We start from the raw sequence: 27,957 nt of genomic DNA, 5'->3' as shown, positions 1-27,957 counted from the left end.
AATGTGCACATAGGCCAGAATAGAAACCAGAACTTTTATTGACATCAAAAGTGCCAAAACGTTTGACCTCATGGATTGATGGGACCATTCCCCAACATCACAAAAATGCATTGCTGTTGGATCTTAGGTGTGGCTATCCCCTATCTCCCCCCCCCCCCCAAAAATAAAAATAAAAACCCCAGACACCAAATATATTATTTTTGTACAATAGAAGCTCAAGCATTGAAGTAATAACCCAACCACAAGAGAAAGTCCACACCACAAACTTATATTTTGATTAAACGCTCAAATATACAAAAGTGCATGATCACAAGGCCATGGCAAAGCCAACCCGGTCTTGTCCACGGTCAAATTCAGTGTAATAATGGCCAATGAACACATCACCCAAAATCCACAATGGGCCCATAGGTGGAGGAACATCAACAGCCATGAAGCCCAAGAGGCAGGTGGTTCCATAAAAGGTCACGTCCTGAAATAAACATTAAATTAGTCTCAAAGGAACTACAGGTAAAGATATGGATAGTTTGGTCATGAAAGGATAATTATATTTACAGGTATGCTTCCCAAACAGGCAGCTTTATTAAAAATTAAAATGGTACTAGTCTTCAATTCAGTTAAACTGGGAATGTCATCTTTTGAACCGATGCAATGATAGTGGTTGTAAGCAGAGTGACCCAGGTCTTACCTTTGTGACATATTGCTCTCCTGTCAAGGTGTAGCCTTTTCCACCAAACAGGAACGTGACAACTGGAAGCGATGCGACAGCATTGCAGTCAATGTAAAACTGCCAAAAAAAATAATAATAATAAGGCAGTTGCCCTTTCAATCTTCGCCAAATTCGCAAAACGCCAACAATCAAATCCTAGAATAGGTGCATATCAAGATAGCCTATTGGCTATTCCATAGCCCACTGTTACATACCAGCTGCTCCAATCAATGACTGATCACACAAGAAAGTCATAGCCCAAGATTTTAATAATTTTGCTGGAGCGAGTTAAAGGCCATTAGTCAGCCATCTTCAGTCGGATTACAAAACAAAATGTTCTGTATTTGTACACTCATGTATCGTCGTTGTGAACAAAATCGGTCCATGCAAGTCAATAAATGGTTGGGGATACATTTAACGAAATGGTTGCCAGTCAGCCATCTTGGATCAAATCTTAAAATAAAGTGAGGTGCACGTGCATGCCATCATGTAATGTGCTTCTGCTAAGTTTGAACAAAATCGGACCATGCATGTTCAATAATTGTTTGGGACACGTTTAACAAAATGGCCAGTCTGACATCTTTGATTGCATCACGAAACCAAATGAGGGACGTATGCACCACCATCATGTATCGTCTTTGTGCCAAGTTAACAAAATTGGTCCCTGCATCTCAGATCTGGTTGTGGACGCACGAGACCCAATTCATAAGTCTGTTTTGGACTTGGTCCAATGGGAGCTAATAAACTAAACCTTGAACCAGTAAAAGCTTCATGGAATTGGGAGAAGATTAAGGTATCATCAAATGCCACAATCTGTAGGTTAAAGAATCACACCAACCTGACCATGTGGTGAAGCAACTGCCCCAAGCGCAATTTGCAGCATTGCAATGTCCTTTGATGGGCCGGTGATCAGAGACGTACCAGTATCTACAATAGCTTCACAGCCACTGCGGCACAGCATCACTGGGCCCACTGTGAGGCTGCGCAAACAAAGTCCATGAGCACATTGGACAAGTTAGCACACACAGCACCACAATACACAACATACAAATAAAATCTCACCCTTCCATATGGATTTGCCAATAATCCTTTTTTGTGAGCTTCACGTAGTGAAAGTTTCCTTTGTAATGCTTGGAGTCTGACCCACCAAACATCAGTTCACCTCCTGGCAGAATGTTCGGGTCTCTGGGGGATGGAGAACCAACAGTGGAAATAAACATGTAGTTTCATCTCGAGTTTTTCAAGCAAACAATTACAAACTGCTGAATATTATCAAAATAGTGTCTTAGTTGTCAAGTTGGTATTTTGCGATATGGTAAACATGCATTTTAAGGCCATTTTCCCTGCGAGAGCGGGGGTTAGACTTGCGGGCCCCATGACAATCTTCTCCATTTAACCCTATTTCCTGCATCTCCTTGTTAAACCCCTTGCCCGGATTTCTTCCACCACCTTAAGCAAAGTCTTTCTTGGTCTTCCCTGTCCTCTACTTCCTTCTACATTCATATTCATCGCTCTTCTCTACCAGTCACTTTCATACCACCACAAATGACCAAACCATCTCAACCTGTTTCTCTCAAATGTTCAAATCTCTAGAGTATAAATACCAGCTTCCTTAATTGAAATCTAACTGCTGATGTCAAAATAAAGTCCATTTTTATTGGCCAGTCTTAGCAATTTTTTTTTTTTTGAAACTTCCCTGTAGATTAGAAGCTGGTATATAAAGTACATTAGTCCAAAGACTATGCAGCAGATTGTTTGGGAGAATGGCTGAATTAAAGACAGATTTTGACCCAAACTGGCCTTGGTGGTTGATATTGACTTTATCTTAGGACCTGTCACCACCATGTAGTTTATTGGTGTAACAGAAGTTACTGGTTATTCATGGTAAGGTTACCCAATTTATGGCATTGTGGAAATGGGAAGCGAGATTTGATGAAAAGGATGGTTAATAGTCAGGGTGTAGAAATGAGTGCACAAGACAGTTGGGTATCGGGTGGGAGGGGAATTGAGGGTCCTGCTTCTAAATTAATTGTCTACAGTTAATTAGGCTGTATGAGCAAGGCACTGAATAAATTTCCTTTTACTAGTACACCTGCTCACTACGGCAGTGGCAGGAAGAGTCATTCTTCTTTGGGGTATATAGATTAGTCGATCTATGGTCGGATTTCAAACATTGGGTGTGTGTTAATTTACCAAGTTTCTTGTGGAGAGATCACCAAGTTGTTTAAGCATTCGAGGAAGCACTCCATTCAAAACCCTTAATGAACAGCTGGCTTGGCAAGCATTAGCTAGCAACTTGGCAAATGAGCACAACCCAGGCTTCCTCCCTTTGTTTTGTGTTAAACAGCAGGAGAGAGTTTCAAAAGGTCACCACGGTAGCTGCAGGAAGGGTCATGTTATTAACCAAACACTTGTGGGGTATATGGAGTACAGCAGATCTTCGGTCAGTTCTGAAAGTAAAATTACCTTACGGATGTCGGGATTCCTCCAAATTTCTTCATTTAGTGTTACAGCTTTAGCGACCGTTTAAAAAGCTAATCATACGTGTTTGTGGTTTATATTTTTACTTCCGGTAGAGGTCGTTGCTTCCACGAAGATGCCATGATAGACTATTTATAAACATTGACTACGTTTGTTCAAGGAGGAAAAACCCCTTGGGGAGGTGGGATATTAATGGAATTATGTTTTGTAATGACATTATTATGCTATTATCGTTAGTTTTGTTGTTAGAAGCGGCCTTGGAAAAACGCCACGATAAAGCTAACTTAACATGGATATACACCTCAACACAACCCCATTGACGGCAATGACGGGGAAAACCTGCTCGGGGGAGAAACCCCTGTAGGGAGAGGGGCAATGAATGCGCTACAACCTCATTGTGTATGCCTTAGTCATCCTGTCAAGTTTGGAAGAGATTGGATAAGTAACGATAGAATGTATCGTGGTCAAAAAAAAGAAGAAAAAAAAAAGATGCCGAATTGCATATTTTAGTACGATTGATCCCAAGATGGAATAGCCTATGGATTGCCAGTCAAAAGCCAAAGCATCTTCAGATATACTCGATGAAATGGGGCAAGGGAAGTTGGCAAGTTCCCCAGTGTTGCCATGGTAACAGGTGCTTGTCACCATAACCACCTGCAGAAACTAACGGCAGCTCATTCTCGACGGGACAGCAAAGGAACACTTGAATAGCTGCACTTTAACATGAACACTATACCAAAGTGCACATGTCACTCAACTATGTTATTTAGGCCCACCCACTTCCACAAGACAAACAGGTTGAAAGTTTATGATAAATCTACAACCATCGATACAATTAACAATCAAACAAGTGAAATTCCAGCCTGCACTTCACACACCTGTTCAGGTAGAAGGAGAATACAGGACGTGGAAGCAAACCCTGTGCCATCATGTTGTCAAATAGTGGTGTGGCACCTGCCACAGCAAGAGATGGGAAACCGAGCCCTGCAATCCCATCAAAATGAGCCAGCAGGAAGGTTATCCCAGGTTGCTGTACAGCTTCACCAAACCTCTGTCCAACCACACTAAGATTCCCGATCTACAGCGAGAAAGATTGTCATGCATATCACGTGAGAAATCAGGATCCATCAATGCAGACAATATGGGCAAAAAAAAAAAAAAAAAAAAAAAAAAAAAATACGGGTGAGCGCACTTTTATATAGACAACAATGCCTGCCCCAAGATTCCAGGTGTATAAAATCAACTGCAATGTATTAGCATCAGAGTTCTCCCTGAAGTGTCTTAATGGGCCTACTTTTTTTGCCAACTATCCCATGGCAATCTGATATTGCCATTTTCCATGAGCTTCCAATCAAAATCCTTGGCCAAGAATGGTGCACATGGCACATTGAACTACAATCTGCCAAAGACTTAAGTGCAAGACATTGTAGTCTCGTCCCTCAAATTGGATGGCCCATCTATTAGCGCAAGGTAAACAAAATACCCCACTGCATTGGAGCAAGCAAGTCATCACCAGCACCCTGAAGTAAAACTTGCCAACTGCAGCCGGTTCAAGAGTGCGGCCAAAAACTCAAGCGATCCCCCCCCATGGGAATACTTGTGGCTATGATCACGACAATCCAAATAAAACTGCCACTAGGTAGGCAACATTTGCTGAAGGTTGAACTCAACTTGTGGGATATCTGGTAAATATTATCACCACGTGGACGAGCCCATCCCCAACCACAATACCCATACCTATTCCTATTCCTATTCCTATCCCCATCCGCTCCACATACCGTAACAATGTCCTTGCTCATAAAGCCCTGAAGACTGCCAGTGCCATAATGGATCTCAAAGGGTCTGCCATCCTGAGTGTAAGTGCGAGACTTTGAAGAGTCATACCTCTTGTGTGTTGCTGCAAAAAAATAAAATAAAGCACACCAGGTAGGTAACATTTGTTAAGCATGCACAGGTACCATTTCTTGGACAACACACTGTCCAATGCAGTTACAACTTTGGCATGGATTTGTTTTAATTTCCAAGATTTAGTCTGCTGTTGAAAATGAAAAATCTTCTGCTCAAACTAAAAATATGAAGTTGGAAAGAATGATACTGCAGTGAAGGCATGACAAATTATTCTACAGCTACACAGCAAACCTCCATCTTGCTAGAGTGCTTTAGAATCGAGTGAACCATTTAACAATTCAATACTACTCAATTTCAGTGGTAGTTTTGCTTCATGGAGCAAACCCAACTACAATGTAATCTTGGTACATCAATGTAAATTGCATCATGGAGCATGCTACCCAGCAGCAGGTGTGGGTATGCTGATGTCTTATTCTACCATATTTTGATAACCAATTATGGAACAAGTACAGATACATTCAAAGTACACTACCTCCATGCCAAATAAACATCCTCCAGCGCAGCATTGCTGCACTGCAGCTCAGACTATTGGGAGGGAGTGTAAAATAGTCGATTGATTAATTACATAATTAAATATATATATATATATTAATTATGTATCTATATATATATATATATATATATATATATATATATATATATATATATATATATATATATATATATATATATATATATACACAGACTTGGCATTTAATATGGAATTTTTTTTTTTTTCTTGACGGGTTTACTTTCTGACCTCAGTATATCAATCTGGTGAGTTTCTTTTACCCTTCAGTGATGTCTTTGTTGAAAGAACAATGTCACCGATTGTCTTTCGCAGCAAGAAGTCAATAACAGGATTATATCACAGGTGGCGTGACAAAATGTAAGGACAGGTACATTTGACGATTGGCTTCACAATCGGGTAAGTAGTGTAATAATGTTGGTTCTGGGACACCTCAAATCCCCATTCACTTACATGTTAATTTTTCCATTCCCTCATTGCCCCTAAACACCTCTATTTCTCTCACCCTGTTCTTTACGAACCTTCTAACCTTTTGACATGTTATCCTTATTCATTAGACCACTTAAACAATGGTCCTTCTGTGTGAACCTGTGATCCTTCTGACCTTATAACCTTTTACTCTTAATATCATCTGGTGAATCATCTTTGACCCACTCAAACGACCCTACAAATATTTGTTTATGTGTGGGAAATAATTTAATTCTCCTACAACTCTCCTCACCGTCTAATACATCAACAAAAAATATGTTTGAGTTTGGTTCTTTATCAAGATATTTTAACTGAGCTAAAATAAAATGATAAACCTCCCTCAATGTTTGTTTGAGCGCCTCCAGTGCTGCCCACTTTTTGGTAAGCTCCGCCCGCATTTGTACTAGGCCCCGCCCACTTTTTTTACTAGACTCCGCCCACTTTTGTTAAGCCCCGCCCACTTTTGCTAAGCCCCACCCACTTTATAAACTCTTCAGCATTGTATCATTTCCAGGTAATACATTACATCATTTTCAGGGAATTTCCATCACATCATTTCCAGTTGACACGCCCAGGTTTGCCCAGGGAATTTCCACAGGAAATGACACACCCAGCCCTTCTTATAAAAGGCACCAACCACACAGGCTTTCAAAAACGCTTTCTGCTTCACTTGAGAATGGACTATGCCGAAATGGAATGGGATAACTTTGCTATTCCTTGGAGTCCTACTACCTGTGTAGAACTCAACCTTCAGATTGATGAACTGGACTCGAACCTCTTATCAATGGAGGTAAGTTTGTTTATTTATTTAATTAATAATTTAATTTTTTTTTTTTTTTTTTTAGATGACTCGTGTAAGAGTTAAAAGTTTATTTTAATATTCATAGAGCTTGATTTATACAAATAAAAATATTGTATTAAATTAATACATTGTTATTTTCTTTCACAGGAAATTGCATCTGAGATACGAAATGAAAATTCTGCTTTTAACAACTTCGGATGAAGTTATATTTTTGTTTGAAGACTTTTTGAACAACCAAGACCCCCAGAACGAGTTCTACCTTGATGATCCAGCCCAAGAGTTATACCTTGGAGATCCACAAAATCCTGAAAAAGAGTTTTACCATGATGATACTTGTGAGTTATCAAAACAAAACCCACTGAACAAGTTCTACCTTGATGAGTCAGAATACAAGTCATACATTGGAGACCCACAAATTTCTGAAAATTGGGAAACGGGAATTCTCCCTGATGGTCCGCAGTTATACTATGTGAGACACATCATAGAAACCCTAAAAAATTGGGAAAGGGAAGTTTTCCCTGATGGTCCGCAGTTATACTATGTGAGACTTATCACGGAAACCCCCAATATTTCTGAAAATTGTGGTTCTACCTTGGAGACTTGGAAAGATGGTTATATTTTTGGAGACTCGGAATGGGGGTTTTGTTTTGATGACTCGGAATGTGATACCTATCTTGGAGGCTCAACAGGAATGTGGTTATACCTTGGGAACTTGGAAAGTTGGTTTTATTTTGGAGACTCTACCTGTGGGGTCCATCTTGGAGTCTTTGCATTCTAAAGCAATGAACAATGTTCTTTGTTTAATGACGCTTGATTTAAGCAATATCAAGAAAGTTCGAGGAAGAAAATGCTGGAAAATTCTTTCTTCCCATTTCTACTTCTTCAAACTTGAAAGCCTTGAAAGACAGAATTGGAAGAAGAGGAGGAAAAAAAAAATGAAATACGTATTTAAAAAAGAAGAAAAAAAAAAGATTATGTTAGGGTGGGATTTTGAATGTGAGGGTTAGGGATGGGGTTGGGTTAGGGTGGGATTTTGAATGTGAGGGTTGGGCTTGGGTTAGGGTGGGATTTTGAATGTGAGGGTTGGGGTTGGGTTAGGGATGGGATTTTGAATGTGAGGGTTGGGGATGGGTTGGGTTGGGGATGGGGTTGGGTTAGGGATGGGGTTGGGTTAGGGATGGGGTTGGGTTAGGGATGGGGTTGGGTTAGGGATGAGGTTGGGTTAGGGTTTGTATATTATTATGACTCACTCACACATACACACAAAAGTTAAGCCCCAACTAAAAAGTTGTGGGATTCTGTGTTTGGGGTTCACAGATTTAAAAACGTATCCCCATTACATTGTATTTATTTATTTAATATTTTGAAGGGTATTATCTGCTTACTTGTGTTTTTTGTAATTCTTGCAAGTAAAATGAACCCAAGATTTCTTCTCCATTTAAATCATATAATTTGTAGGTCCAAGGGACTGTATCCATTACATCAATGATTTTAAATAATTCACGAGTCCATTTTTGTGTATAACCTTTCTCAAAATGACTTTTCCATTTGTATATTCTTACAATATCACCAACTTTAAACTTGGGCTTTCTCAAATTAATCTCCTTTTCATATTCTAATTTTGTAAATGTTTCCGATGGTTTTGATTTTGTTGATGAATGAACTGTATTATTGTAATTATCTACAATATCCTGAATTAAATACACCCATTTTTGAGAACCGAGTTGTGTGAATTTTTAATATAGTCTCTCTTTCAAAGTGCGATTAAAACGCTCAATAACAACTGCTTTTCCTTCATTAAAGGTGCTGTATAATTCAATACCCTCCCCTTTAAGAAATTTCATAAATATTTTGTTATAGAACTCTGTTCTCATCGGTCCATAACTTTTTTGGTTTCCTTTTATCCCTATCAAATATTAGCTTAAAGGCTAACATTAAAGTATTACCTCTTGTTTTTCAACAGAACAACCCAGGCAAATCTACTCCTCAAATCAATAACGGTTAAAGCATACCTGTATCCCCTGTCATTATTCAATTCAATTAAATCAGCGGACCATATGTGGTTGGTGTATTTAGAATAAACTTTCCTTCTTTTAAACTTTGATTATAGGTTTGTGTAATTCATTAGGCAAAAGCTCCTCAGTCTTGATAACATCATTGGAGTCTAATAGTTTTTTGAGGGTGAATAACCAAGACCAAGTTTCAATTTGACACTTATCATTTTTTTAACAATAAACCTATCAACTTTCTCTCTCAATGTAGGATTTTGTATCAAAGACAAATTATATAACATTTCTCTGTCTGCTTCATGTTTTTCATCCAATGTAGCGGTTTTCCCATAAGCAATATCATGCTTCATACACACTTCATCAACCCTATTTATAGGTTTAGACCAAGATTTAGGATTGTCAGCCTCATCTAATCTTTTATCTAGGTTTGTTCCAGGACCACAGAACGAATATCCAGGTAGATGTAATTCCCCTGGAATTCCAGTTGTTGTAAATTTACTTCCTGAGAGAAACCTTTGTATGTCTCCTCCTCTTTTAGGAGAGATGAATTGGCACTTTTTAGAGCCACACACTTGACATATTCCTTTTTGATAAACTCTATTATTTTTAGCTTTAACATAAGATATTTTTAGATTTAGTTTTCTTTTTACATTTGAGACAATAACTCATATTTATTTATCAGAAAAATTCCGACAGAGGATCAAAACCTTTTTGGTTTTCAACATATACATTTCTATCTTAATTTTTAAAACATAAAGAATCCTAAGGAATGCCTTCACTCTCTCCTCCATTTATTTACAAATAAAACTAACTAAAGTCAATAACACCAACATCATCAACCACATAATCTTTTCCTTCTTCTTCACCACTTTCTCGTTTAAATCTCCCCCCTGAAAGTGAAGACTGACGCCGTTATTCTTGAAAATAATATTTCCATTAGACTTTTCATTTCTTTATTTTCCTCCTCAGTGCATTGTTTGATTTATTTGCTGTAATACCTTCAATCTTTTATTAATCTCACTGATTTCCATCTTTTTATATTTTTCCTCCCTCTTTGCTCCCTCTCCTCCTTCTCTCCCTTTCCTCCTTCTCCCTTTCCTCCTTCTCCTCCTTCTCCTCCTTCTCTTTCCTCCTTCTCTTCTTTAACTCCCTCATCCCTTGCTACCCTTGAGCTTGAGCCCCAAAGATTATACATATACTCATCTGGATTTTGAGATATTCTTGTATCTATAATTATTTTTCTCATAATAGGATACCAATAAGATTTGTTGACGATTTCTAAAAGAGTTTTATATTTCATAACTTTGAGAAGTTCATTTTTATTTAATATTTTAAACAAGTCTCTATTTGTGGGTTTAACAATATCAGTATAAGGCCAGTTTTTAATGACAAAATTCCCATGTATATGCTCCAAATCATAAGGTATGTAATACCGAGCACCCTTTTCTTGTAGGTATCCTTGAATACAAAAATTATAATTCTCTTGTAGTCTTCATCCTGCCATTTATGTATCAGAAATATATGTGAGATTAATATTATGACAGGTAATACCACCCCATCTTCCCACTACCAAATTGGTTTGTATTCCTTGGCTTTCTATCCTTATCTCATGACCTTCCTTCTTTGTCATGCTAACCATCGCTATACTATCATATATTTTTCTTTTCTTAAAACCATGTATTTGTTGTTTATTAATTGTACTTCCACATAAATCCTTATCCTCACCAAGTGGATAATATTCTTCTTTATGAGACTGATTAAAATCATGTAGGTCTTCTATGTTTATTGAAAAAGACCAATTATACCCTAAATCAGGCATATCATACCCCCATTTATTAATTCGCATATTAACTAAATGTCCTTCTTTATAAAATTCAATTGTAAGCAGGTAGTTAAATTCAATGAGGAAAGGTGTATGGTCAGTATAACCAGGTGTTGTGATTGTAAATTTTACTTGTTTAACAAAACGTGCTGTTTTCTTTAAAAATATATATTGTGATAAATCACTTAATCTAATTAAGTCATTCGCATCTGTAGGGTTTGGATAATTGATTAATTTATAAGTATTCTTCATATTAATATTTTTACTTACACTATATTTTTGTCGTTCAGCCTGTGCCTTTGTATAATAATTTGATAAATCAATATCCTGAGAGGATTTTCCAAAGATAGAACCATCTTTTCCAACATAAGTCATTTATATTAGATTAAAAATGATATCATAAAAATTTTCATTATTGTTGAGTTGAAATAATACATATAAACATAATTGACCACAACATTTAGAATTAATTTCTTGAACTTGAAATGTTTGATAAACACCATTCTGTAAGAGTTGTATTACTTCAACAGGTGGTGGCATACCATAACTATCAAAATAATATTTATCCTGACTTATGAATACAAACCCAATGAGAACCATTCTGTGTGTCTAAATTCATAATAATATTCTTTGTATTCTTATTTATATGTATTAATTCATCTCATACAAATAACCACATTATCAATTTTTAGTGTTTTACAATACTTAGCTAGTTCTATATTTGACGTTGTATTCTTTCCAAATTGTTTAAACCATTTATCCATTTATTTATGAGAAAGATACAATCCATTACCCCGTTTAGTTAGTTTAACACCCGCTTGAGCGATAGAGGAAAGCATATCTCAACCAACAATCTAGCTTTATCAGGTAGACTCAAGTTTTTGAGCAAAATCTACAATTACACCACTTCCACTAATTTGTTTCTCCAACTCCTTATGTCTTTCCAATTCTTTTTGAGCTTTTAGTTGTGCCTTCCTTTTGTTAGCAGTTTTTACCGCTGCTGAAATACCACCAGTCAATGCTCCCGCCACACTTAAACCAGCAAATAAAGGAATTAGAAACTGGAGAAATCCTCCTCTTGACTCGTCTATTGAATATTTCTTTAACATAGGTTTCGTCATTTTAATTTTAAGAGATCCAACATCATTTAGTATTTTTACTTGTGTGTGTGTGAGTAAAACATCAATTCTTACAGCTCCTTTTCTTTGAATTGTATTAACATTAATAATACAAGGCTTTTGATTTTGAATACAAGATGTTAATTTATTAAGATTGATTTGATTAACATATACCCCAACCATTTATTTATGAGAAAAAACCTATGTGATATTAATCATAACACCATTATCTGTATTAATCTGTTATTCTGTTTCCTCCAAAAGCAAACAATATGCATTAACCTCTTCACTCTCCCCTCTTTCAATGTATAGAGAAGTATCCACTCGATTAGACTTTATAGTTTCCTTTTGAGAACTCAGGTCAATTGCGTAGATTGTATAAAGTTTTTGAAACACAACCATATCCAAAATAGGATCATTATTACCATTACTTTCACACACCTTTTGGTAGGACTTGTAGGCTTCCGCATAATCATTTGCTTCCCAATCAATTTCCAATCTATCTCGCGGATAAAATGTGCCATCAAGAGAAACCCGAAGTTGTTTCACCTTAGCATTATCACTCAGCGCATTATTCTTATCAGTGCCTTAATCTCCATCTGGTTACTTAAAAATGAGCCATAGGTATCGTGGCTTTCCTTTAAGAACACCTAAATTCCAAGTGTAGGTAGTGTTCCAGTTTAACGTGTTGACATCTTCTTTTAAGGTATGATACATTTAGTGGTTTCTTTGAGTTAAGTCTTCTATTTAACATCTCTTCTGTTTTAAGATGAGTATATTCACTAATATACCAACACAAATCATTAATAACAAATTTATTATTATCACCAAAAGCATTTTGAGCCCCAAAAAGCAATCTATTTACATTATCATTCCTTTGTAGTTGAAATCTAATTTTAAGCCCATACAAAACTTTATCATAATCACAAAATCCAAATATACCTTTAAGAGGTACTGCTACGGTAAAACTATTCTCTGCTTTTGTTTCATCATTATACATTGACTTCCTTTGACTATAACCGGGGTCAGCATTTGTTCCCGTTGACATATCAGGAATAAAACCTTCAACAACTCCCTTACCCATTCTATCACTAAACGAATATAGTGTAAATTTCATCATTTCAGATGTAGCAGAGACATAATCAACCGCTTCAACCTCTTGTGTTCCAATATACAGGCGGACACTGTCAAACATTTTCCAGAAGAAATCATTTATGAGTGTAGCATTAGTATTATTCGCAGCCTTAGTGAATTTAAATTTACACAGCAAGAAACTATCAGCTATATTTAAGTAAGTTTGTTGATTATTTATTTCAAAACTTTTTGTTCCGTTTGAATTCCAGTCTGTTCCTGTTATAGCATTTACCTTAAAATAGTCTTCCTTTTTAGTGGAGTTTGAAATGATAATCGTATCATCCAAATCATAGATACTATCAATCGCTTCCATACTTGTATTTATATAGCATTAAAATTGTTGAAACCCTGACCCAAGTATTTTAATGATTTTTTGTCGTTCTTGTGAAGATAGTTGAGTTTTACCTTTTTTTATTTCTTTGATTGCTTGTAATTTATGACTCCTTTTGAGCATCTTTTATACTCTTTATAGCACCCGCAACTGAACCCATGGCAGAAGCAGTTGAACCAATTAGGTCTTTATGTTTAAGGATGGTTGAACCAATACCCATTAGAGTATCAATTATCCCATCTCCTTTATTTCGAAATTGATGACCTACACCTCGTTGTCTCTTAGGTTTATAGTATCCTCTCCCAAGAAACATACCTTCACCCTTATAGTATGGTGAAAGGTACATGCCCTCCCCTGTAATTATTTTATATTTTCCCAACTCGTGTTTTCTCACAATAACCATTATTTATTTATTGAAAAACTTCACGTAGGTGAATTCTGATGGATATAATTTCATCATTAAAGGATATCATACGATTATCTTGGTCGGTTATCCTAAAATTTACTCTGTATATGGTTTTTCCTGACAGGTAAATAGACAAGATTTTTTGGTTCCATATTAAATTTATAACCAATCAGGGTTGAGTATGCACTGAATGAAAATATTGTATTTGTTCTTATTCCATCGTTATAAGCACCATCAATCAAATCACAATGAATTAATACTGAATTTATACCGGAGGATATTTGGATAACATTATCACTAAAACGTCCTGTTAGTTTCAATCTTTTTTGAAGAGAAACCCAATAGCTCAACGAATTTTCAATCGTGAAATCAACTTTATAATTATTTTTAAGCTTAATCGTTGATTTTGAAGTGTTTTTGAATATCTATTACCATATTTTTTGGTTCATCACCTTTTTCTTTCATAAGGCGAGAGACTTCTGAAGATATTTGAGAAATCTCGTAAGCTCCGGGTGAAACGGTTAGTTTTATATCCACTTCCTGGATTATAACTAAACTTGTTGTTTTTCTCTGTGATATTAAAAAGGGTATTGTAAGTTTCCATTGACAACAAAGAAGCCTCATATTCTTTTGTGGGGTCAAGTTGTAGTGGGTAAGGGAATGAAGCTGTGTAATCGCTCGTTGTGAAATTAAAACTAAGAATTGTGCTTCTCATCTTATTTAATATCTAATAAAATATCTTTGTATTGACATTTATTAATTATTTTCATATTCATCAACTGATCTAAAATGGCTGAGGATTCATTAAAACAATTGTTGTTTCCAGCCTTCTTACTACCTAACAATAATAGCCTATTAACTAATTGTGATGGGTCATTTGGAAGAAAACTAACACCTGAACCAAGCTTACTTAAAGCATCAATAATATGTTTCTCCTTCTCATTCTTCTTACTTTTACCAGCAACAGAAACTCCATAATCAAGTGCATTTAGCAACTCAATATATACCCTATCTTCCTCTTTCCATATCAAGTGGTTCCTCAAAATATTTTGAACCGCTGAATCTGGGGTTTGTTAGAAGAAACATTAATCTTGGAGTTAATTTAACATTTGGTTGAGTAGAGCTCAAGAACATCAATTCATCATTAAATACCAATACCTTTTCTTTCACAAGATGAAACACTGCTGGTTCTTCTGTTGGAATGACCTGCTCTGGTTTTTGAATCTGCCAAATATTCATTGTTTTGAAGAGCTTCCACTACATAATTAGGGGGTTGATTTACCTCCTCAAGTTTCTGAAATAATTCTTCATCATTATATTCTAATTTTCCAAGTTCTTGTTTTGTTATCTGACTAAAATCTTTGAGCATTTGAAGTTTTTTCGGAGTAAATTCTACCGTGGGAACTGTAGGGTGTTGAGTTTTTAAAAGTGGTTAAAAAAATTTCTCTTGTTTTCTTTCAAAGGCTTCTTCACCAGTTAGTTTCTGTCTCCGTTTCTTCTTTATCTCTTCCTGTTGTTTTACAACTTTTGAAACCAACTCTTGATGTTCTTTAAACTTTCTTGCTCTTTCTTCAGTATTCATTTTCTGTATTTATTTATTGAAAAATATCATTTAATGAATTGTAAAGGTCAATGGGAAAATTTTCCTTTTCTTCATCATTATAGTAAATGTGTTGAAATAAATCCTTTTCTTTAAATATTTCATCAAATTCTTTATTGGTATTAATACGAGTTGTTATTTCTTCTTCACTAATACTTGTATCTCTGCTTTTCATATGTTTGCGTTGTCTCATCGATATCAAAACCGAATGATAAAATCTTAACTCCATCACCACACAAATGTTTAATAATTTGTCTCATTCCTTCAGGATTAGTTTCTAAAATCCCAAGACCATTAGATTTTACTTTATTTAACTCTTACAATGTGAATATTTTGTAGAACCAAGAGAGACCTCCTCAAATATTTGACCTTCGTTCCTCAATCGCATATGTTCCTCCATTGAAATGTAGTAATAATCTTTCCCTTCTACTTCTCCTGGTCGCTTTGCTCTGGTTGTAGTACTCACAAAACGAATCATAGGGTGTTTTTTAAAAAAACTTACAATCTTTTCATTTTTACTATTCAAGAGTTTAGATTTATGAAAGTTCTTTCCTGAAGCAGATTTACCCACAAGATTAATAATAATAGTTATCATTTATATATGTAATTATGTTTAAAATAAAAAGACATCCTTTAATATCTCATCTTGTTTCACAACAATATATTTATATTTTTCAATCGTGTGTTTCATATAATTTTCAAATTCTTTTTTACTACATAACGTAGAGCAATTATCTCTCCAAAAATTATTTACATCTATTGAATTTAACTTAAATAAAATAAAAGTATTGGCATTGTTTCTTATTGAGCGTTGAGGGAGTTGAAAATATGATTGACTAAGATATATACAATTACAAGAAGAATGTCTCCCTCTTGTATAGTAGCTATCCATTACTGTTTGGTTTCTCTCATTAACACAATCATCAAAGATGATGAGGTTCTTTTTTGATTTATCTAAATCTTGAGGTGAAGGTATATCATCCGTATTATCACTGAGAATACAAGTTATGGGTTTTGGTTTCGATTTTGATTTCTGTGCATCACAAAATAATTGTATTATATCCTCAATATTATAATCATTTAGTTTGTTTTGAAGTTTAAATAAACCGATAATGTCTTCCTTTTTAAGACCTGCATTAAAACCCTGTGAGAGTAGTTGATACTCGGGTTGAAAACTAGACTTTGTAAAAATTATTAAATTATCATAATCTAAAAAATTAGGACCAAGGAGCATCTTTAAAAGTAAACAGGTTTTTCCACATCTGCTTGAACCAACTATTAGACATCTCAATGAATTTGGAATGTTTTTATGGTTATTAAATTTTATCTTATTTTCCCAAACGGGTAAAAAATCATTCATTTATATATTTGGAAAACAAGTCATCTAACTTTTTTTGAGCTATTTTAGAAACTATATTTTATCCTGAGTTCGGGTTTAATTTCAAAATAATTCATTATTTTATTTATATAGTATCTTGTATTAACATTTCCATTAAAATTATTTTGAATAATAAATATCATTAAACCCTTATACATTTCCTCAATACAAATAGTCTCTTCCCTTGAAAGAAATGGTGTATTATCATCACAATACTTAATTCATCTCTTATTAATCTTGTAAAGTAATTCATTTTTGGTTCTAATTTAAAAGAGTTATATATATTTTTATATTTTTTATTATTAATTAAAATTAAATCACAGAAAATACATTGTTTATATGAACCCTCATTATTAAGCCCTATTCTATCACAAGCCGGACAATTCTCTAATTTATCATATGGAGAGTCTGGAAATTCTAAATATCCTTCAGAACTTATCATATTTATATGGTAAATTTTTACTTAAACTAAACGCAAGTTTATTCATTAATAAATACAATGTTTCAAAGCACAAAAGACAAATTTCAATCAATCTCTACTTCGGTGAAAGATAGAAAAATATGTCAAAGATGTTAAATTGAACAAAGATAAATATGGAAATTTTTGGGTAAAACCAGTTATGGAAAATAACATGAGCCCCTCTATTTCATTTAAAGGAAGAGCTCTAACTATACCTGGAAAGACATCCATTAAAGTAAATCTAACAAAAGTTTCTCCTCTACTCCTGGCAATTTATTCAAAGCTTGAAAAAGTGATTGACCACGATACTTTGAAAAAATGATAAGACCATCAACAATACTCGGAGAAATTTGTATTTACTTTAATAATCCAAAGGGTGTAGATCTAAGTAAAATGAATGATGTTAATATTTCTGGTGAAATGTCATTTCGTTCTATGATAGTTAGAGATTATTTAAAGATAACGTTTGATATTTAAAATGTAGAGATTGAATACGTTAATGAAAGAAAGTATATTGGTATAGATGGAAAGGTTTTTTCTGCTAATTAAATATGAGTCATTACAGCAGTGAAGATTTTACTATTTCATTGAACTCGGACGATAGTGATGATAGTATTTCATTGAACACAGATGATAGTTATGATACTAATAGTTTGTGCTCAAATGATAGTTATGAGTAGCTTTATTGATGACTGAGTATGATTCTGAGTATTCATGTGATAGTTATGACTTAGATGATTGAGTGAAAAAGTGTTTTAGTTTAAGCACAGCGATATATATAAAACGGAGCTGTAAAGCTCAAAAGTGTTTTATTTTAAGCACAGTGATATATATAAAACACCACATTTTCTCACGCTATAAATATGGTTTATTGTGATACTTGCGAGAAGGAAGTAAAATATTATAAACATATTCTCACCGCAAAACATACATACAACATTCTTAACAAACTTTCCCCTCTTCCACCTAAAACAAAACATTGTAAGGTCTAAAACAACCATCCTCAAGAAGGGGTTTAAAGCCCATCTTAAAACTAACAAACACTTGTCAAAATTGTTTACTATTAAAAATACTGATGGTGCTTTCAAAAGACATATCAGGATTCGAATCTTTAACTTCAAACCTCCCGAACCAAAGTCTATAGTTGATGCTGTAGAAAGTCAAACCTGCTGTTCAAACATTGATTGAAAAAACACTAAAAGAAATGAAACCACTTAAATTTTATATGGGGGTAAAATTAGAAATGACAAAGGATAAAGGAGTTATAGATACACCATACATGAGAACTGAGCCACACTTTATATCTTCCTATCAAGATTTTAAAACATCAGGAGTCTATTATGAACTTATTAAACAAGAGCAAGATGTGGATAATTCAATCGTAGGAAGTTGATTCAATATAGGAAAAATTATTTACATAGACATTCATATTCTTAAATCAGATCCTCTAAAAGCTTCTTCTTACATTGATTTACCCAGTGTTATCAAAAATAGAAAAGCAGTTATCAATATCAAAAATAGACAATAAATGTTTTCTCTGGTCTATTTTAGCACACTTACATCCTCCACATTTTCATGATGAAAGAGTATCTCATTATAAAAAATATGAGAATACATTAAATACGAAAGATCTAAAGTTTCCGATGACTAAATGATATTCCTAAATTTGAAAAGATGAATAATTTATCAGTTAATGTTTATGGTCTAACAGAAACAAACAACATTCAGGTTTTAAAGCTCTGACAATTGTAAACAAACTCATATTAATCTTCTATATTTTAATTCAGAGGAAAATTCACATTATACATACATCAAAGATATTGCTAAATTAATAAAACCACAAGTCTGTAAGAGAACAAATAAAATATATATTTGTTTGCGTTGTCTTAACTTCTTCAATTCACAAGAAAGATTAGATAAACATTCAAATTATTGTGGCGAATATAAATCAACGGTAATCAATATGCCTAAAGAAGGCTCAAATATCACATTCAAAGATGAAAATAAAAAGATCAAACATCCATTTGTTATATATGCTGATTTTGAAAGTATTCTAGAAAAAATAGATACTGCTTCTCCAGATCCAAAAGAATCATACACAAATAAATATCAAAAATACTCCTTGTGGTTTTTGTTATTATATCAAATCATCCGTTGGTGATGAATATAACAAGTTAGAGGTGTATAGAGGCTCAAATACCCCAGAGGAGTTTGTGAAACGACTAGAAAAAGACTGTCCGATTAACCAAGATAATGAGAAACCAATAAACCAATGTCCTTAACAAGTAAAGAAAAAAGAGAATTTAGACAGCCAAAGGTTGACCATCATATTTGTCAGAAGAAAATTGGTAAAGGTCTAAAGGTTAGAGACCATTGTCATCTCACTGGTAAATATAGAGGTCCGGCTCATCAAAGTTGTAATATTAATTATCAACTCCCCTCTTTCATTCCTGTCTTTCTTCATAACAACGCTCATTATGATACACATCTATTTATCAAGGAACTCTCAAAGACTTCTGGAAGTATCTCAGCAATTCCAAACACGGATCAGAAATACATTTCATTCACAAAAACAATTCACACATCTCCTATTACTCATATCAGATTTATTGATACATTTAAATTCATGGCAAGTCCATTGGCTAACTTGGTTCAAAATCTAAAAGAGTTTCCATGTCTTTCAGAGTATTTTTTAGATAAAGATTTTCTAACACAAAAGGGAATTTACCCCTATGACTATATGGACTCATTTGAGAGATTCAATGAAACACAACTTCCTTGAAAAGAAAATTTATATAACAAATTAAACAGTAATATATCTGATAAAGATTATGTACACGCACAAAATGTTTGCGAAAAATATAACTTCAAGAATCTTGGCGAGTATCACGATTTGTATCTCAAAACTGATGTGCTTTTATTGGCCGATGTATTTGAAGCCTTTAGATCTGTTTGTCGCACTGGATATGGATTGGATCCTGCTCACTACTACACAGCACCTGGATTGGCCTGGAGTGCGATGTTGAAAATGACAAAACAAGCTTTGGATTTGATAACCGATGTTGATATGCTTTTGATGATTGAAAAGGCAAAAAGGTGGAATTTCACAAGTCTGCTCGAGTAGATACGCAAAAGCAAATAACAAATATCTTCCAAATTAGGATCCAACGAAAGAGAGTTCTTACTTGATGTACTATGACACGAACAACCTGTATGGCTGGGCAATGTCTCAGGCTCTTCCTTATGGAAAACTTAGATGGGTAAAGGAAAGACTACAAAAACGTTTTACAAGATGTATGTATCTCTACACAAAAAGAATTGGATGAAGAAAAAGTTGATTATTTTGAAATTGATTTAAAATATCCAGAGGAACTCCATAACCTACACAAAGATCTCCCATTTGCTTGTGAGAAAGAAAGTCCAAAGAAAGAATGGTTGAGTGATTATCAACGATCGTTTGATATAGGTGAATCAACAGAAAAATTTACTTACTACATTATATAACAAGAAAAATTATGTTCTACACCAAAGAAATTTGCAACAATATTTATCAAAAGGTCTAAGAGTAGAGAAGATCCATAGGGTTCTAAAGTTCAATCAAAGTCATTGGTTAAAGGGGTACATTGATTTTAATACACAAGAACAGAGTCAAAAACAGATTTTGAGAAAGACTTTTATAAATTGATGAATAATGCGGTCTTTGGTAAGACTATGGAGAATGTGAGGGAAAGACAAAATATCAGACTAACATCTTGGGAACAAGCATCAAAATTAATTAATAGACCGAGTTTTACTCGAGCTGAGGTCTTTACTGACAACTTTTGTGCGATCCATTTGATTAAAGGGAGTATTGAAATGAACAAACCTATTTATATTGGAACATCAATTCTTGATTTATCAAAGTCATTAATGTATGATTACTTTTATAATAACTTGAGGAAGAAATATCAAAATGATGTTAATCTACTTTATATGGATACAGATAGTTTTATTTTGAAAAATTAATACCAACGATGTTTATTCAGACATGAAAAGAGACATTAATATCTATGACGAGTAATTACAGTCCAGAGAGTGAGTTGTTCTCTTCTAAAAATAAAAAGGTGATTGGAAAGTTCAAGGATGAATTAGGAGGAAATGTTGAGTGAATTTGTGGGATTGAGGTCAAAGGCTTATGCTTATAAATACATTGTGAATAACGTTGAAAAGACTGATAAGAAGTTAAAAGGTGTAAAGAAAAATGTTATTAAAGAAACAATAAACTTTAAGGATTATTATAACTGTTTAACAACAAAGAAAGAAGAGTTTAGAAAGATAAATGGAATAAGAAGTTATAAACATCAATTATATTCAGAAGAGATAAATAAGAAAGCATTGGGGGCTTTTGATGATAAGAGGTTTATTTTAGAAAATGGAATTGATAGTCTCCCTTATGGTTATATAAGTATATAAGTGATAAGATATATATAAGTGATAAGTTAAAAAGCGGGGGTTGGGGATTTTTACGGGCTACCGCCGCCTTTTTTACTATTATATAAATGATAGAACCAAGTATCAACCAGACTAAAGAGTGGAGGTGTAATCAACCTTGGTATATAAATGGAAAACATAATGAATGTGAAAAATATCAAATAGGTATAATTGAAAAGGCAACTGGTAAAAAAGTTCACAAAACAAATAAGAGAATTAATTTAAACTAGGGCATGCCCGTACTATATATAAGCTAGGACGTGCCCGTACGTGGGTGCCCGTTCCTTGCCAAAAAAAAAAAAAAAAAAAAAAATTTGTATAGGGGTGTGTGTGTGTAAACATCCTAGGGCGTGCCCGTACGTGGGTGCAAAAAAACATGCGTGAAAACAACAACAACAAAAAAAAACTTTGAAACCACGTGGCAGTAACGACCACAGAACCCCCCCCCCCTCTATTTACATGAATGGTTTGGTCCATTCGCAACGACCACAGAACCCCCCCCCTCTATTTACATGCAATGGTTTGGTCCAAAGCGAACGGCTTGCAGTGTTTGGTAAAGAAATCGCCATAGCTCGGTAACTACTTCTCCGATTAATATGAAACCTTGAAAAGGCACATCCTCGGGTCCCCAGCAATATACCTGGCAAGTTTAAAGTATATCGGACCGGTAGTTGTCGAGAAACAGCGGTCACAGACAAACAAACAAACGTACAAACGTACAAACGTACAAACAAACACACAGAGATTACTGGAATTATAGATAGATACCGGTGAGTTGGGTAAAAAAGATTAATTTAAATACCGGTGAGTTGGGTAAAAAAGATAAAAATATTTTTGAGTGGACGGAAAACTTTGATGGTTGTCAGGAAAATATATACATTAATTTAAAAATGGTATGTGGGAGAGGAGGTGCTCAGACAAGAACATTGAGGGAGGTTTATCATTTTATTTTAGCTCAGTTAAAATATTTTGATAAAGAACCAAACTCAAACATATTTTTTGTTAATGTATTAGACGGTGAGGAGAGTTGTAGGAGAATTAAATTATTTCCCACACAAACAAATATTTGTAGGGTCGTTGTTTGAGTGGGTCAAAGATGATTCACCAGATGATATTAAGAGTAAAAGGTTAAAAGGTCCATAAGGTCAGAAGGATCACAGGTTCACACAGAAGGACCATTGTTTAAGTGGTCTAATGAATAAGGATAACATGTCAAAAGGTTAGAAGGTTCGTAAAGAACAGGGTGAGAGAAAGAGGTGTTTAGGGGCAATGAGGGAATGGAAAAATTAACATGTAAGTGAATGGGGATTTGGGGTGTCCCAGAACCAACATTATTACACTACTCGGGTATATAAGGGTTGTTGCGTTCTGTATTAGTGGAAAACAACTGCTGCACATCTACAAAAGTTATTGCCGCTTCCTCTGGAGATGGTCCGTCAACTTGACAATGCTGTTTGTCATTGAGTGGTGGCTTTACAAAATTCTGGCATGAAACAGCGTGCTATTGCTCAGCAGTATGGCATCACTCAAGGTCAGGTGTCAAAGATCCTGAAACGAAATGCTCAGAGGGGTGTCCCTAATCCAATACCGAGGCCAAGACATCCACGCAGAACCACAAGGAGAGATGATCGTCAGCTGCACTGGTTAGTCTGCAATGGCCGTACCAAGTCAGCTAATCGGCTTAGGGCTGAGTGGCAGCAACTGACAAATGTGCCTGTATCCAGAAGGCTTGTCAGCCAACGACTGGTTCAAGCAGGCTATCGTGCCAGGCATCCCCTGAGAAAGCCACGCCTGACCAGACACAGCCAGCGCCGATTGCAGTGGGACAGAGAGCACCGTCAATGGCAGCCAGGACACTGGAATCACGTGACCTTCAGTGACGAGTCTAGATTTCTGGTCTGTCGTCAAGATGGCCACGTCCGAGTGCGCAGACAAGTGCATGAAGCCTACAACAAAGATTGTATAGTGCCAAGAGTCCAAGCTGGAGGTGGTGGGGTGACCTTTTGGCCTGATTTTCATGCAGGGGGCAAAACTGACCTGGTTGTTCTGAATGGAAACCTGAACCAGTTCAAGTACAGGGTCATTCTGGAAGAAACATTGCTTCCATTTGCTCGTGCAGCCTTTCGAGGAAACTTTGTCTTCCAAGATGACAATGCACGGTCTCATCGTGCTCGCATGATCCAACACTTTCTTGCTGACAGTGGTGTCGAGCATATGGAGTGGCCTGCCATGTCACCGGATATGAATCTGATAGAGAAATTGTGGGCAAAATTAACGCGTCAAATTGACAACTTGGACCAGCAGCCTACATCTGTGCGTGAATTGCAGCAGACCATTGTCACTGCATGGCAAGCGATTCCTGTCCAAACCTTGGCAAATCTCGTGAACAGCATGCCTCGAGGTGTACGTGCTCTGAATGCTCGTGGGGGTTACACGAAGTACTGAACTGTAATTTTACTGTCCGTAATCCATCATAATTTAGCTTTTGTTGAAAATTTTTTTGGCTAATGTGCAAAATAAAGAGATACTTCTGGAAAACGTACAGAAGTTTAACAGTACTGTCCGTGAATTGAGTTCGATATCAGTTTACATCACTTTCAAGGATCAATTTATTTGCTTCGAAATGTCAAATGTCATTTTTGTTTCTTTTAAAGGTCACATTAACAAAATCTAGAATAATTTCAACATAATTCCAATGAACTTTTGGTTCTAAGTCATCTTGAAAAGTAAGTTCACCCCCACAAAAAAAATATTCCATATTAAATGCCAAGTCTGTGTTAAAAGCTGAGCTGAATTATAGTAGTCATTCTTCTACAGCCGCGGGGAAAAGCTGAATTATAGTCGTAAATTCATTCAAAAAGAACCCGGGCAACGCCGGGTGCTTTCGGCAAGTCGTAAAATAATTTCTTAATCCATTGGCCAATAGCATACCTCAACCAGAGTTTCAGCCTAAGCTGTAACTACAAACCAATATACATGACAAGACTTCAATTCTCAACATGTACACAGGCTCAGATTTATAGCTATAGATCCACATCCTTAATTGTACAATGTTGAGGCTTAAGTAGAGGACCCCAAAAAAGTAAGAACAACCTGACAAGACTATGATGCAGGTGGTTGGAGAATGCCCGTTTCAGCTCAAAGGAATCTTCAATTTGCTAAATTAGTTTGAACGGCCCTCTTCGAGTTGACCGATGGTCTCTGCCCAATACATGCACCATGTGTGATGTGATTTCAATCCCATCAGCTGTTCTCAACTACCACATTTTTACCTGACCCTTTGATGCTGAAATCCACAACCACGTTTTCAAACTACAACGTGTTTCATTCAAACAATAACCATGGTCTGGGCATGTAATTTTCGCCACATATATAAATTTAATTATTTAATCCTTTTCATTAATCTAGCTAGCGCGACTCGGCATGCCTCACTGCACGTCGTTTCAGAGGGATAGGCATCTTTGACAATTTTGGTGTCTTGGTTTTTTTTTTTTTGTTTCCCCTGGGTCTTTAAAGGGTCGGCAAAGGTCTGAGGGGTCTCAGTATAAACGGAATTAAGAGTTCACGGACTGTTTAGGGTGTTAATTTTATTTGAAGAAGTTTTGGTCACATATAAATAACCATATACGTTTGCTCTATTATAATATACTAGCAGAAGTACCCGGCATTGCCAGGCGGGGGAGGGGAGGGGAGGGGGGGAGGGGAGAAGAGGGGAAGGGGGAGGGGGAGAGGTGGAGAAGGAGGGATGGGGAGGGGGAGGGTGAGGGATAGGAGGGGGGAGGGGGGTGGGAGGGATGGGAGGGATTGGAGGGTGAGGGATTGGAGGGTGAGGGATTGGAGGGTGAGGGATTGGAGGGTGAGCATTGGAGGGGGAAGGGGTGGGAGGGGAGAGGTGAAGGATGGGAGGGTGAGGGGGGTGGGAGGGAGGAGAGGGGGACGGGGGGAGGATGAGGGGTGGGAGGGGGAGGGGAATGGGGGGGGAGGGGAGAAGAGGGGGGGAGGGGAGAAGAGGGGGAGGGGGGAGGGTGAGGGATGGGAGGAGGAGAGGTGGAGAAGGTGTAGGGGGGAGGTGAGGGATGGGAGTGTGAGGGGGGGTGGGAAGGGTGAGGGGGATGGGAGGGGGGAGGGGGAAAGGGGAAGGGGAAAAAGGGAGGGGGAGGAGGAGGGGGGAGGGGAGAAGGGGAAGGGGTAGGACGGAGGGGGAAGGGAGGGGGAGGACGGAGGAGGAGGATGGAGGGGGAAGGGAGAAGGGAGAAGGGGGAGGGGGAGGGAAGGGGGAGGGAAGGGGGAGAGAAGGGGGGGGGGCAGTCAACAATGACGTTGCAGTTCTCATGTTCGGAGAGCAGCACAACAATCGCGACATCGTCCTGCATCTTCGCAAGAGCACGAAGCGGATTTTGGAGACTCACCGATCCTGTGACCCACGCCCTCCAGGACCGGCGTTGCTGGGCGGGGGAAGGGAGACCCGTACATTCCCAACCCGTATATTCGCCCTCTCGACTCAAGCTCGTATTCGATTCGTATTCGAAATCGAAAGGGGAAATTCTTCGTATTCGAATTCATAAACACGAAATATGAATTAAAATTTAATTCATATCGCACAAAATCGACACAAAACACGATCGCATAAAGGTGAAAAAACGCAATCGGTTTTCGCCCTGAATTACGTGCAAACGTGTGACGTGGGACGGGATGGAACATCACGTGATCGCTCTGTGCGATCGATTGCAACTCTGCGTCCTGTCGTGGGCGTGGCCAACGTGGCCTCATGCTCCCAGGTGATTGGCTAACTCGAGCTCGAGAGAGCCATAATGCACTACGTTATGGCAAAAAATATGGATCTAAAGATGAAAGGGAAAAAACCCTATGTGGTGTGAATGGCAATGTTCGTCGCTGAAATGTGAAAAAAGGCAATCGCTTTTCGCTCTGAAATACGTGCGAACGCGTAACTGAGTTAATGGCGGCAAGGAACATCACGTGATCGCTCTGAGCGAATCAGCGCGCTGCTCTGGGACCGGTCAGATTCCGTGCATAATATTCCTCGCTGAAATGCGCTGAGGTAAAAATATGGTTAAAAAAAAATTATGAAATCAATTTTTAGGTCGGCCATGCTCTTACCAGGCTCAATGGCCATGTCTGTGCCAAATATCAAGTACATGAGCCTCTGTTTAGGAGTCTATCGGTAACATTACACAGTTTTATATATATATAGATATTGTAACTACATAAAGTAATAGACAAGATACAACCGACAAAGAGTACAGAATAGATAATGTAGACATATGGCTTGGTCTCATGCACCGTATTTCAGTTTTATAAATACTTGAAAATAAAAACCTGTGTCACAAATACACAAACATCATACTTTTGCTCCATTTTAATGATCGACATCAAATTTGGTGAAAATCCCATAAATCTTTTACCTACAAGGTCAACTGACCCCATAATCTAATCTCTACCTTGTACACACTTGTGCCAAGTTTGACCTGGATCCCTCCTGCCATCAAGTTATCGCGATAACAAAACCTGATCACAGACTAAATACAAAACAAATGCTGCGGCAACTTAATCTGCAGATGAGAAATGAGAAATAAAAACCAATGAGAAATCAGATTTTAAAAATCGAATTTATGGAATAATTGTATGTGCTTGGAAAGAGCAGGCTTGATGGGCCCATTAGTCTCCTTACCAAGCACGTTGGGACACAAACGATTGGCTGGAGTAACTCATGAAAAGCACCATGAACCCCGAAAAAGAAGATTCAAACCCCCACCAACAATCACTCACAGCATGCTCGGTTTTTTGTGGAGCAGCGCTTCGACGGAATCCAGAGATTGGCAGAACCAGTGTCAAAGACCACCTTGAAGGTCTGTGGAGGTGATCCGATGCCGACGAGACCAAAATACTGAACCTGCAAAACAAACATTGTGGTTCAACAAGTAGTCGGATCTTCCATGGTAGCGATGTTGAATTGGGAGAATGGGGAATGAATGAATGTATGAAAGAACGTACATCCAGGTAATTCATCAACTCTTCCATGGTGGTTCCCCGAGCGCTACCATTGAGACGTGCCAGCAAACCATCGAAAGGTAGATTGAGATCACCTGCCCGTCTCCGTGCCGTGCGACTTCTGATCAAAGGTATCCTGTCAAAAACAAAACTACAATTAGACATCAAACTAAACTATCCACAATACACTCGATAATCCGACACGAAATCAACTTCTACACAAGCACACGTCATGAACACTCACCGTAGTAAACCCTCACCACACATAAACACCGCAACCACAAAAACAACAACCACATTGCACTTCATGATTCCACTGACCAAGCCCGAGCCCCGAAAATCCAACA

The 27,957-nt window shown here is 36.7% G+C and overlaps 1 protein-coding gene across 1 annotated transcript; it reads right to left on the bottom strand.

Moving 5' to 3' along the window:
- Window positions 1–184: 184 nt before the first annotated feature.
- Window positions 185–27,957, bottom strand: LOC137423129 (cathepsin D-like). Its single transcript, XM_068109959.2, has 9 exons — window positions 27,855–27,957; window positions 27,614–27,746; window positions 27,389–27,512; window positions 4,966–5,084; window positions 4,066–4,265; window positions 1,769–1,891; window positions 1,545–1,686; window positions 686–784; window positions 185–469 (listed from the first exon to the last, which is right to left on the bottom strand). The coding sequence occupies exons 1-9, from the start codon at window positions 27,917–27,919 to the stop codon at window positions 308–310; spliced, it is 1,167 nt and encodes a 388-aa protein (XP_067966060.1). The 5' UTR covers window positions 27,920–27,957; the 3' UTR covers window positions 185–307.

This window comes from Myxine glutinosa, chromosome 3 (genome assembly GCF_964187855.1).
Source record: "Myxine glutinosa chromosome 3, kmMyxGlut1.1, whole genome shotgun sequence".
Taxonomy (NCBI): Eukaryota; Metazoa; Chordata; class Myxini; order Myxiniformes; family Myxinidae; genus Myxine; species Myxine glutinosa.
This window is presented reverse-complemented; position numbering and strand designations above follow the sequence as displayed.

Coding starts and splice junctions, on each gene's coding strand:
- LOC137423129 (XM_068109959.2), bottom strand. CDS start 27,919: ATGAAGTGCAATGTGGTTGTTGTTTTTGTGGTTGCGGTGTTTATGTGT. Junction 27,747..27,854: donor TGTGGTGAGGGTTTACTACG/GTGAGTGTTCAT, acceptor TGTTTTTGACAG/GATACCTTTGATCAGAAGTC. Junction 4,266..4,965: donor TGAGCAAGGACATTGTTACG/GTATGTGGAGCG, acceptor TTCTCGCTGTAG/ATCGGGAATCTTAGTGTGGT.